A 12,074-nucleotide genomic window follows, 5' to 3' on the forward strand; every position below is an offset into this window, starting at 1 on the left:
CAGTCATCTCTAGCGGGAAGAAGCAATCATCTACTCCCCCTAGAAGGAGGAAGAAGCCTCTCTAAGCCCCCTGCAACCCACCAGGCCCAGGGATGTTCTTTTCTTTTTAATCTACAAACCCTACTTCCTTTAACCAACTCCTGACAATAGCTTGGCAACCCACAGCATTCGCTGACTGCTTCCACCTGAGTTCAATAAGGAGCCTGCTTCCCTTCTTCTAGAACACTTTAATATAACAAGTGTGGACACGATTTTTGAACAAAGACAATGTTTCCATGGCAACATAAATTACTGATGAAAATCTACAGGAAGATTTTAAACCATTAAGATTTAAAAGGGTGGTTTTCTTCCTTCATAAAGCAGTTGAGGAATGTTGTTGAAAATTTCGTTGTCAAGAGAGTGGGGAAAGAAGTATCTTTCCCAAGGACTTAGACACATAATAAATAAATCTGGGGCTTATGGGCAGAGAAGTAGAATTTATATGTGATTGTAGTTGGCAATAATCTATTATTCTAAGACTCCACTTCTGTCAAGAGGTGATTTGTACTAATTAACACATGTAGATATTCTTCACAGCAGTAAAATTGTCCTTCTATGCTTCTGTTTCATTGTTTCTTGTAAATGTCAGGCTTTTCCAAATGAGAAATGAAGAACCAGCCTCTATTCTCTTCTTTTACAACACCGTCTCTCCAAAGCCAAACCCTCTCTGCATTCTCCTGATGCCTCCCCCCTTCCTCTTCTGAGACCTGGCTTCATCAATCACCCAGCTCTCTCCTGTCTTCAGTCTCTCCCTCTGTAACTTCTCTTTCAATATCTCCCCTTGAGTTACGGCAAGAAAATGTGCTTAAGTGGGACAAGGCCTTAAGGAGTGAACATCTGCTTATAGTGGGCCCTCAGTATTGGAGATTCAATTAATCAGGCATTCATTGAATGCTACTTTGTTCAAGTCTAACGTGAAGTGCATTCAGAAATGAACCTGCCACTGGAAGCTTCTGTCCAAATTTTGTCCACATTGGGCACCAAACTGTTGACTGCAGTGGTCAGAAAAAACAATAGCTGGACAGATATTTGATATCTGTGTAATTGTTTAGACCTTCCCACTAATTGCAAGGTCAGTGAGGCGGGAGCAGCATCTGGCTTTCACACTGCATTTCCAGCTTCGTGACTGCAATGAAGATGTTCAATCATTTTTCTTGAGCACGTGACTCTGTAATGAAAACCAAATACATTATGATACAGTTATCCACCATAGACTTGGTCATTCTGATGTTCAGGTCTTCTGCAACTAATACGTTCTCATTTAACCCCACATCAATCCTGTGAAACAGGCCTTGAGCAAATCCTTTCCAAATGAGCTCACTGAAGTTCAGAGCAAGTGAGGGACTGACTGGAGGGTTAGAGCCAAGATGGCACCCAGGTTTATCTTATTCCAGAGCCTGTGTTCTTGCCAGGGAACCACCGACTCTCTTCTGGCCCAGGTTCTATGCTTGTTCCCACTTCCCTGCCCTCGGCCTGTGCTTCCCTGAGCCCTGGCATGTGCTGTGTGCACTGAGGCATCATTTTCTCCTGTAAGGGCCTGAGTTTCTTTGTTTCTGCTTGTGACCAGGCCCCCAGGCACGTATTTCTTAACCAGCTTTGCTGCATAGGAGGCTTTGCTACCTCTAGTGAAGGCTGCAAAATGTTCCCCCTCAGGTTCTTACAACAGGAGCATGACTGTCTCTATTCACTTGATGCCACAGCTCTGCTGGGAACTTGAACTTCCTGGGCTCTGCTCACACCAGTGCTCTCTGCCTTGCTGACCTGAACCCTGGGTTTTTAAAACTCCTTTCGATGGGAAGAATAATTTCTGATTAGAGTCTGTATTAGAATTTATTGCTATGTAACAGATTACTCCAAAACTTAGCAGCTTAGGCCCACAAACGTTAATGATCTCAGACAGCTTCTGAGGGTCAGAAATCCAGGAACAGCTCAGTTGGGGAGTTCTAGCTCAGGGTCTCTTGTGAGGTCCCCTGAACGGTTGCGTGGGGCTGAGGGTCCACTTCCAGGATGGGTCACTCATATGGCTTTTAGCAGGAGGCTCGGTTCCTTGCCACATGGACCTCTCCCTAGGGGCTGTTTGAGTGTCCTCGTGACGTGGCAGCATGCTGTCCCCAGGCTGAGTGATCCAAGAGAGGGAGAGCAAGGACGAGGCTACAGTGACTTTGTGGTGCAGTCTCGGGTGCTACATACCATCACTTCCACCGTATTCTGTTTGTTGGAAGCAAGTCACTAAGTCCAATCACATTCAAGGGGCGGGGAATTAAACTCCACCTAAGGGAAGAATGTCAAGGAATTTGTGGACATACTATGAGAAGTGGTACATATGCCATGAGATGCTCGTGTAGCAACTTTATGCCCCCTCCCTGGCTGGGGCAGCCCAGGGACTTCCTGTTTAGCTGTTCACAGGGGTGAGGTGGAGGCTGCATTCTGAATCCCTGTCCAGGGCACAGTGAGGATTACACAGATGCAGAAAGACAGTCCTGACCTTCAACAAGGGCACAGTCTGGGAGGGAAGGAAGATATCTACACAGGTGGCCTAGGACAAGCTGGAGGACAGTGAGTGCTACCAAGAGATGAAGGTCAGAGGAGGAAGGCCTGATTCAGCAGTGGGTCTGGGGACTCCCTGGAGGGGAGAGCACTGGATCCTGTCACGGAAGGTCATGTAATGCTTCAGCAACTGGAGGTGTGGACGGAATAGCGTGCCAGGAAGGGGAACAGCACAGCAGGAAAGTGCAGTCTGTGTCTGGGGAAGGGCGGTGTGGAGTCCTCCTGGGCAGAGTCGGTGACGGTACCCGTGGCACAGTGTCGTGAGGACAGCATAAGACAGTGCAGTCAGAGAACCTGGCATGCAGAAAACACTTGCTCAGTGATGATGCGGATGACTGATGAAGATAGAGAAATGAGGCTGGAATGGTCACTTGGGGCCAAGTCACAGGGCTCTGCCTATCATCCTAAGGAATCGTGACACGTGGCAACTAGAAGGGACCTTAGCTGGGACTTGGTCCTTTAGGACACTGGGAACTGCTAAGGTGTTCCCATAGGGGAGAGTGTGCTCACAGCCGAGCAGATTAGTCCTGCAGCACGTCTTGGGTGGCTCCAAGTGAGGAGATGGGGACCAGGATCCTGATGCTGTGGTCCAGGGAGAGGAGGTGTTGAGGGCCCAGGTGAGGTGGGCACAGGGGCTGGACAGGAGGAGGTGAAGGTAGAGCATTTGTTGGCTCCTTTAAAAACTCTGCCTGGTCAGCACAATCCAAAAGCTCTACTTCAGCAGCTGCTCTAAGCGTGATTATGCTGTGATTTGAAGGTCCCGAGGGAGCAGCCCAGGAACATCTTGTCCACCAAGTCCCCACACACCGAGACGGCTCACACCGGGCCTGGCTCCGCCATCCCTGGCTGGGGCTTGGGGGCCGGCCCAGGCTCCCCTCCATAGGTTTCCCCAGCACACAGGGGCCATCAGCGGAGTCCTGTAAGGAGTCCTTATGCCCAGACCTGAACATAGCAGTGGAGCCACTTCTCTGTGCAGCTGACTCACCCACAGAGGGGCATCATAGTCCCAAACCCATTCTCTGCCCCTGCAGGGGTTATTAAGATATCAGTGATGCCCTAAGCCTCAAGTGATGGGGTCCATCTAGGGGACACTGAGGCCTTGGCAATGTGGTTGGATCATCCTATCCCCATGACTTCCTTACATCCCAATACAGGAGAAGCCTTGGCATGAGGAACATCTCTGGGAGGCCAGCGCAGCAGCCTGCAGATGTGGATCCTCCCAGTTTGCCCAGAGCCTCACTGTGGTGTGTACCAGACAGGCTGAAGGGCAGTGCTTTTTTTGTGTTTGCTGCCAGGATCCAAAGTCGCTATGAGCTTGAGGTGGGTTACACACCCACCCCCAAGTGTGGAGGAGCGGATAGAACAAGGCCTTTGAGTCAGGCAGACTGCGGTCCAGTAACTGCCTGACTATGTACTGGCTTGTACTGGCTTGGCTTGGCGTCCCTTCATTTCCCCGTGCTCAGTTCCTCACACACAGCATGGGGTGAATAACAGTGACCACACAGGGTGTTCAAAGGCTAAAGTAGGGTTAACAAGTAGGTGCTGGGCAAGTGTTTGTTAAGTTTTCCTCTCCTTCCCTGTCCTGATTCTCCGTGCCGCTGCCCCCAGCCAGCCCCTTTCCCACCTGAGGCAGCTTCACTCAGCAGGGGCGCTAGGTGCCTCCTGTCAATCTAGGGAGGATGGATTCTGTGGAAGCTTGGGTGACTTGGCATGTTTACTTTCATAAGGGAAACTCTTCCCGACAAGAACTTAAGACTTGCGGCTCATGGGTTTTAGGGGCGTGGTTTAAGCGGTAATAGAAACCCCACGTGTGAGCAGCCTTCACAAGTCTCTGTAGTAGAACAGAACCCTTGATTTTCTTTGATTCTCCAAATGTTTCTTGGATGTTTTGCTCTATGCTATTCAGGGCAGCAGGGAAACACAGATAAACAGAGCTCAGTTCCTGGTGAAAATGGCCTCTGGCTAAGGCAGGAGACAAGTTTGTGAGACCATCATCATTTCAGCATGATGGGCACCGGATAGAAGCATAAGACGTTCGCTTGTCTCCAAGGAGCAAGCGCTGCACCACCTAGGCAGGCAGGAGGGGCTCGGCAGGAGGGGCTCAGGGGGAGGGCCAGTTGCTGACCAGAAAGGAAATCAAATAACAGCTGTTTCTAGTAAATACCTACTGAATGCCAAACCCTTCAATCCTGAGAATAATGTAGGAAAGATATGGAGTGTGGCTCTGAATGATGGCCCAGGGGGAGGGAAGGGCCCTGGCAGGCAGGTGAGGACTGAGGTCCTGGCCCAGCCAGGCCCCTAACCTGTAGTCTGATACAGGGTAAGTTAAAGGATATCCCTCTGCAGCCACGCAAATGAGATTGGACTTGAAGGAGAGTTCTGTCATGAGTTTTCTGTTATATATCTTATCCCTCGAGAGAGACAAACGGACTCATGAAAGAATTAAAGAATGTGAAACGGCTAGGTAACCACAAAGTTGGACAGTACAGTACAGTAGAGGGTCCAGGAGCCAAGAGCTGGGAGACTTTGGGCTGAGTAGTCCAGGAGGGCTTCCTGAAAGGGGAGAGCCCTGAGCTGGGCCTTGAAGAATAACTAAACTTGGGACAGTCTGAGGGGAGGAGGACACCGTCAATGGAGGAATAGGAATAGTGCTGCCTCGCTCAGGAGTGTTCAGCGGCTCCCCAGCCCTCCCACTAGCATCCAGGCATGACATTCCAGGCTCTGTACAGCCTGCTCCTAGCTCCTGCCTGCCCCGTCACCTTGCCATCCCTCCAAGAGCCCCACCCTCCCGCTCCCTGAGTGGTTCAGCTGCTCTGTGAACCTGCCCCAAATACCTCACTGCTGCCTGATTCCCCCCACCCACTTCTCTATCTGCATCCTTCAGTGCCCCCTTCCCCACTTCACCCCTCAGAATAAAGCATCCTTTCCCCTCTGTCCTTCTGATCTCTGTCCCATTTGCTTCATTCTGCCTTTTCTTAGGGTCACACATGGACAGACCCTGACTCACTAAACTCTAGAGACCTCAACCTTGGCTTCCTCCTCTCTGTGGGCCACATGCCATGGCCATGGCTGGAGTTTGGCAAATGCCAAACAAATGAATGAATGAATGATCAAGCTGAAATCTGGTTGCACAGAAAGGGGAGTTGATGGTTACAGGGGACCATGAACTCGTGGCAAAAGGAACTGGACATGACTGACCTGAGAGTGTGGCCCGTACTGCTCTGGGAGGAGCATCTCAGGGCTGGGGGAGCTCAGGTATTCTCTGTCCAGTCTGTGTTATATAAACCCTCCACAGCATTGCAGACAGCAGGCCAGAGCCTGCACAAGCATCTCCAGTGAGGGCCGCCAGCACACTGCAGCTCCAGCATGTTGTCCGAGTGCAGTGGGAAGGATGTGGGCTGTGGAGCCCAACAGACCTGGGCTGAGAATCAGCTCTGCTATTTTCCAGCTGTGTGGCCTTATGCAAGCCACTTAACCTCTCTGAGCCTTGGTGACCCTCTTTCATAAAAGGGAAATAATACTGCTTCCTTTCAAAGTTTTTGTAAGGATTATAGAGAATATACAAAACCAAAACAACCTTCCAGCTTATAAGAGGTGACTAATGAATGGTACATAATTTTTTTATGACATATGATTAATTGTTCCATGTGGCTGGGGAAGGTTTTGTGGAGAGTTCAAAGAAAGTTCTAGGTAATAGAATCTGGGTTTAAACCTAATAGCCTGTTATAAGTACAGTGAACTTATTATGGGACTCATTAACACATCCCACGTGAAGATGATGTACCAAAGTTGTTCAAGACCAGGGTGACCAAGCTGTCCCCACAAGGACACGTCCCATGGACAATGCTCACAGAGAGACACTTGCCAGCCCACAGGGGCCGCTGCAGAGAGAGAGAGAAAGCTGCAGAAGCTGGCCTGGGAGAAATGACCCAGAATCAGTGCTTGGGGCCAGTGTATACCTATCTCAGCCCTCATTCTGCAAGCAGGCGGGCAGGCAGGGGTGGGAGCAGAGAATCCAGGTTTCTGCCATCGTATTTTGGGAGCCAGGTTGTTACTGCTTTGGCTACTGGGAGATGCAGGCCAAGTATCAGGGCCCGAGGGTAGGAGGAAGGAAGGGAGTCCTGGCGCCTCAGGCAGGTAATGGGGCCCGAGCCCCAGAGGCAGCCCAGGCCAGCACTGGGCCTGTGTGTAGAGCCAAAATGGCTCAGAAGTCGGGTCATGGTAACTGGTTGAGGCTACAGAGGCAAACGGGGGGAGGAGGAGGAGGGGAGGAGAGGATCAAAAAGCAGCCTTGAAGCCAAGTAGGTGGCTGCCATTAACAGAATCAGGAGAGTCTCAACCCTCCTCCCAAATCCCCTCTCTTCCCAGGTTCCACGGCTCAGGGGGTAGTGTCCCCACCCACAAACCCAAATATCTCTCCAAGCCTGGCCTCCCTCAGCTCAGCCATATTCGAGTCCCGCCCATTTCCCTCGACTCAGTGCCGTGTTCTGTCCCCACTGCCACGATCCTGGTTCAGGCCTCCGCTTTCCTCCCGGCTCACTGCACATCCCTTCTGGCCTCCCACTCCACCCCTCCCTCTCTGTCTCCATTCACCAAAGTTCTCTTCCCCAAGAAGAATCTGGCCACATGCATCCATGGCTTGAACTCATCTGGCAACTTCTTGTTACAGTCCAGACCATCCCCTTGGCGTGGCTGGCAGGACCTTCATGACCTGCCCAGCCTCTCCTGTCCTTCCCCACCAAGCTTCAGCCCAGCCGCGAGCTGCCCGCGGGTCCTCCTGGGGCGCCGGGCCTCTCGTGAGCCTCTTTGTATGCCCCCCATTCTGCCTGGAAACCCGCCCCGCCACGTTCAGCCAGCTCCCTGTCAACCTCCGTGACTCCTTCCAGAACCCACCCCCCAACTCCCGGGCTGGTGCAGGAGCTCCTCCCTTGTGCTCCCCACTCCCTCCTCCTTCATGGAGCCTATCTTATTGTCCTGGAGTAAACTCCAGTCCCTCCCTCTCCCACACCTTGAGTTCATCCTGCCAGTCAGACCTTAAGCACTCAGTAAATGTTTTATAAATGAATGAATAAATGAATGAATGAATGAGTGCAATGGAGCAGTGAGGGAATCCAAGAAGAGAAGACAACTTGGCAGGGGAGACAAGATGATTTGGTTCTAGGGATGCTGAGTTTGAGTTGGTGGGGCATTTAGAAGTAGGTCCAACTGCACTGGAAAGGCAAGTCTAAAGCTTCGGGAGGATCTCTTAAGAAACTGTCGTCAGTCTGCTCACACATGAGCCAGTGCCCCTCAGGAGCCCAAATGACCAGGATACGGCTCAATGTTACCAAACCAGCTTTATCAGCTCAGAGACCCTCAGAGCCTGAAGGACATTATAAGGACATTGTCTGGTCAATTCTTTTTTTGACAGATGAGGAAACTAAGGCTCAGAGAGGGGAGAGGCCTGCTCAGCATCTACCTAGAGGCAGAGCTAGGGCTAGAATTCGTGTGTCTCCTTGGCAGCCTGAGCTCTCTCTACTGTCCCCTGTGGCCTGTTGTTTGTGGCACTCATGTCTGAGCCCTGAAGGAGGGAGTTACCATGAGGATGAGAGAGGGTGTTGGAGAGCCTCACTCCACAGATATTCGTACAGTGGCTCTTCCTTTCCCACAACACAACTTCTCACTGATAAAGACCTCAGAGCCACAGAGCTTATGTATTGAATGTCTTGCACTCAACAAACAGGATGGACCCTGTGGCCTACATCAGCAGCGACATTTATTTTACCCTGTTTTTTTTTTTTTTTTTTTTTGCGGTACGCGGGCCTCTCACTGTTGCGGCCTCTCCCGTTGCGGAGCACAGGCTCCGGATGCACAGGCTCAACGGCCATGGCTCACGGGCCCAGCCGCTCCGCAGCATGTGGGATCTTCCCGGACCGGAGCATGAACCCATGTCCCCTGCATAGGCAGGCGGACTCTCAACCACTGCGCCACCAGGGAAGCCCTATTTTACCCTGTTTTGAACACTGTCACCATCTACTCTCCAGTCCTGTAACAGATCAGATATGGCTGATTAGAAACCAGGAGAGAGATTGCTATGAACGAGCAAACTGACACACTGACTCAAAAACACCAGATAGGGATCATTTAGGGTAAGGACCAATAGCCATCCACACCAAACCCACCAAGACTCTCTTACACATCATGTATCCCAACACAAGTCCCCATGGTGACATCCAGTTGTGTTCAGTACATTTTGCTTATTTATGATCTGCAGGCATTTAGACATTTCATAAGGATTTTCATCTAAAGTGATTGAGATTGTTAAGGTTCAGGTAGCACAAGAAGCAAGCCCTCTGCTATTGAAGAGAAGTATTAACTTTAAAGATTCAGGGTTACAGAGCATCTTCATCATGACAAAGGAAGGAACAGAACTGGCTTGTTTTTTTTTTTTTATGGTTAGTTATTGTTTTTTTTTTGGTAGAGGTCTTTTTTTTTAATATCTTTATTGGAGTATATTTGCTTTACAGTGGTGTGTTAGTTTCTGCTGTATAACAAAGTGAATCAGATATATGTACACATATATCTCCATATCCCCTCCCTCTTGCGTCTCCCTCCCCCCCTCCCTATCCCACCCCTCTAGGTGGTCACAAAGCACCGAGCTGATCTCCTTGTACTATGTGGCTACTTCCCACTAGCTATCTATTTTACATTTGGTAGTGTATATATGTCCATGCTGCTCTCTCACTTCGTCCCAGCTTATCCTTCCCCCTCCCCGTGTCCTCAAGTCCATTCCCTAAGTCTGTGTCTTTATTCCTGTCCTGCCCCTAGGTTCTTGAGAACCTTTTTTTTTTTTCTCTAGATTCCATATATATGTGTTAGCATACGGTATTGGTTTTTCTCTTTCTGACTTACTTCACCCTGTATGACAGACTCTAGGTCCATCCACCTCACTATAAATAATTCAATCAGACCTGGCACTTTTTCATTTGGCCACAACGTACCAGGCACAGTGTCCAACACATTGTCTCATTTAACAGTCGCAGCTCTCTAACCTCACACACAGCAGCATTCGGTCACATGTGTTGAACTCATAAATGACTGAATGGATTGAATTTTTTCAGCCTCATTTTAGGTATTGTGAAAATGAGGCCTAAAGATGAGAGCTGCCTGTCCATGGTCACACAGTGGGAGCTGGGAGCCCACGCTCTTTCTCTAAGTACTGCTGCTGTTGTCACAACCTGCCTTGACCGGGCAGGAAGGAACACTTACACTTACACAGGAGGAGAGAGTGAGTTCACTCTTCAGCCACACATCAGTCAGCACGACAAGCACTAACTGAGAACCCGCTGTGCTTGCCGCCCTGTGTGAGAGCACTGCTTCTGGATATAGGATGTATCATATCACTTAGGCCTTCTTTGATTTGCAGGAATGAATTCAGAGCATGGACTGACATCAAGCCTGTGAAACCCATAAAAGCCAAGCCCCAATACAAGCCCCCGGATGATAAGATGGCTCATGAGACCAGCTACAGCGCCCAGTTCAAAGGGGAGGCCAATAAGCCAACCCCAGCTGACAATAAGGTCATTGATCGCAGAAGAATACGCAGCCTCTACAGTGAGCCTTTCAAGGAACCGCCAAAGGTGAGACTGAACTTCTGGGGACCCATCAGCACTGTCTGGCATGGAGGGGTTAACTGCAGCAGAGATTGGGGGGTGGGGAAGGGGGTACTGCCAAATCTGGCCCCACCCCCAAGGGCTTCTTTAAAGCCCCTCCTTTCCTTCACAGCACACAGAGACAGAGGGGCTTCTTACCAGGGACCTTTGCTAAATTCAAACTGAATTTTTGAAGGAACATTACCTAAAATGAAAACAGCTTAAGGACTGGTAGGTTTCCAGAGAACTAGCTTCTGATTTTGAGAAGCCCCCCGCAAAATGGCAGAAAATCTCACATGAGCCCTAAATCCCCTTGTCTTAAAATAACTGTGCTTTTGCCCCTGAAGTGCTGACCCAGCCTTGGAGGCTTCCTTGCTTGACTTCTTTCCCACCTAGCCCCTGCCTCATCCTCAGCTCCAATCACTGGACACTTCTTTACCTCCCAAATCCCTAAAAACCACCTGCCTTTTGTTATCCTTTCCCTCCAGCCAGCAACAATTCTCAGTCTGTCACAATACACCTGTCACATCAGCTGCAAGATGTGTTCCAAGTAATTTGTTACTATAATAAACAGTTTGTGAATGATTTTCATTTCTAAGTAAGTTACAGTGGATTCAGGGATTTTCCAATGACAACAGAGCTTTGCCTTATTTGCATCGCAATATGCATTCATGAGAGGGAGAATCATGTTGGGGACTCCGCTGCTGAGACAGGAATCATACATGCCATAGCTTATTCTATGATGTCAAGCCATACGGAATTGTGCAAATATCAGCTCTCCTCTCTATAATAGCAGTAAAAGTCTGAAAACCTGAGAGCCTTTGCTCTGCTTTGCCCTAAAGTCTTGCAGTCAAGTGGAGTTTCCTCTTTGGCCCAGGACTGGTTTACAGGTAAGGCAACTACCCAGCCCAGTTTGCCTGGACTACTCCAGATGAAGCATTGAAAATTCCATATTCCATGAAAGCCCTCAGTCCTGGGCAAACCAGGACGATCGGTTACCTTATTTACAGGTCAGGGGTGACTGAAAACCCCTAGACTTCATTGAGTGGATGACCCAGCCTGTGAGGCCCAACATCATCTCTGTCCACCTTCCACAGATGAAGTGGGACCCAGGACATGGGGTTGACTTTGGACAAAACAAGATTCTAGTAGAGGAGGGAGGGAAGATTGGAGAAAGTAAATCCAGAGGTGGGTGAGAGGAGGGTGGCATATTGAGGGATCATACCCAGTGGCTCTTTCTCTTGAGAAAGAGAAAAAAAGACCATCTTCCAGGAATGAGGGGGCAGAACTAGCAGGAGGTAGCTTGGGGAGAGTGAAGTGGGCTTGAAGAGCAGCTCTGGGGAAGACCGTCTGGGGAGCCAGCCAGAGGGGAGGAGGGGATGGCTGGACAGCGCTGAAGGCCTCACTGGGCGAGACTGCCCGCCCAAGCCTCTCAGTGAGGACATTTGTGCACAGGAGCTCAGCAACAGGAAAGGCCAGCTCCTGCTGTGGTAGTAAACCGCCCAGAATCTCAGTGTCTTCCATCAACAAAGGTTTATTTATTTATTTATTTATTTTTGCGGTACGCGGGCCTCTCACCGCTGTGGCCTCTCCCGTTGCGGAGCACAGGCTCCGGACGCGCAGGCTCAGTGGCCATGGCTCACAGGCTTAGTTGCTCCGTGGCATGTGGGATCTTCCCGGACCGGGGCACGAACCCGTGTCCCCTGCATCGGCAGGCGGACTCTCAACCACTGCGCCACCAGCAAAGCCCAACAAAGGTTTATTTCTTACCAGTATGGGCCCACCGTGGGTGGGCTGCAGCTCTTTTCCTCGGCACCTCTTCCATCTGGAACTCAGGGTGAGGAACAACCTCTCTGT

The 12,074-nt window shown here is 50.1% G+C and overlaps 1 protein-coding gene across 1 annotated transcript in view; it reads left to right on the forward strand.

Annotated features, from left to right (window-relative positions):
- The window catches only part of MAP6 (microtubule associated protein 6), a 62,575-nt gene that overhangs the window by 49,848 nt on the left and 653 nt on the right, over positions 1-12,074 (forward strand). The window contains exon 2 of the mRNA XM_060104804.1: positions 9,992-10,205. Within this exon, the coding sequence (XP_059960787.1) occupies positions 9,992-10,205 (214 nt within the window). The remainder of the gene's footprint in view (positions 1-9,991; positions 10,206-12,074) is intronic.

This window comes from Mesoplodon densirostris, chromosome 7 (assembly GCF_025265405.1).
Source record: "Mesoplodon densirostris isolate mMesDen1 chromosome 7, mMesDen1 primary haplotype, whole genome shotgun sequence".
In the NCBI taxonomy this organism is placed as follows: domain Eukaryota; kingdom Metazoa; phylum Chordata; class Mammalia; order Artiodactyla; family Ziphiidae; genus Mesoplodon; species Mesoplodon densirostris.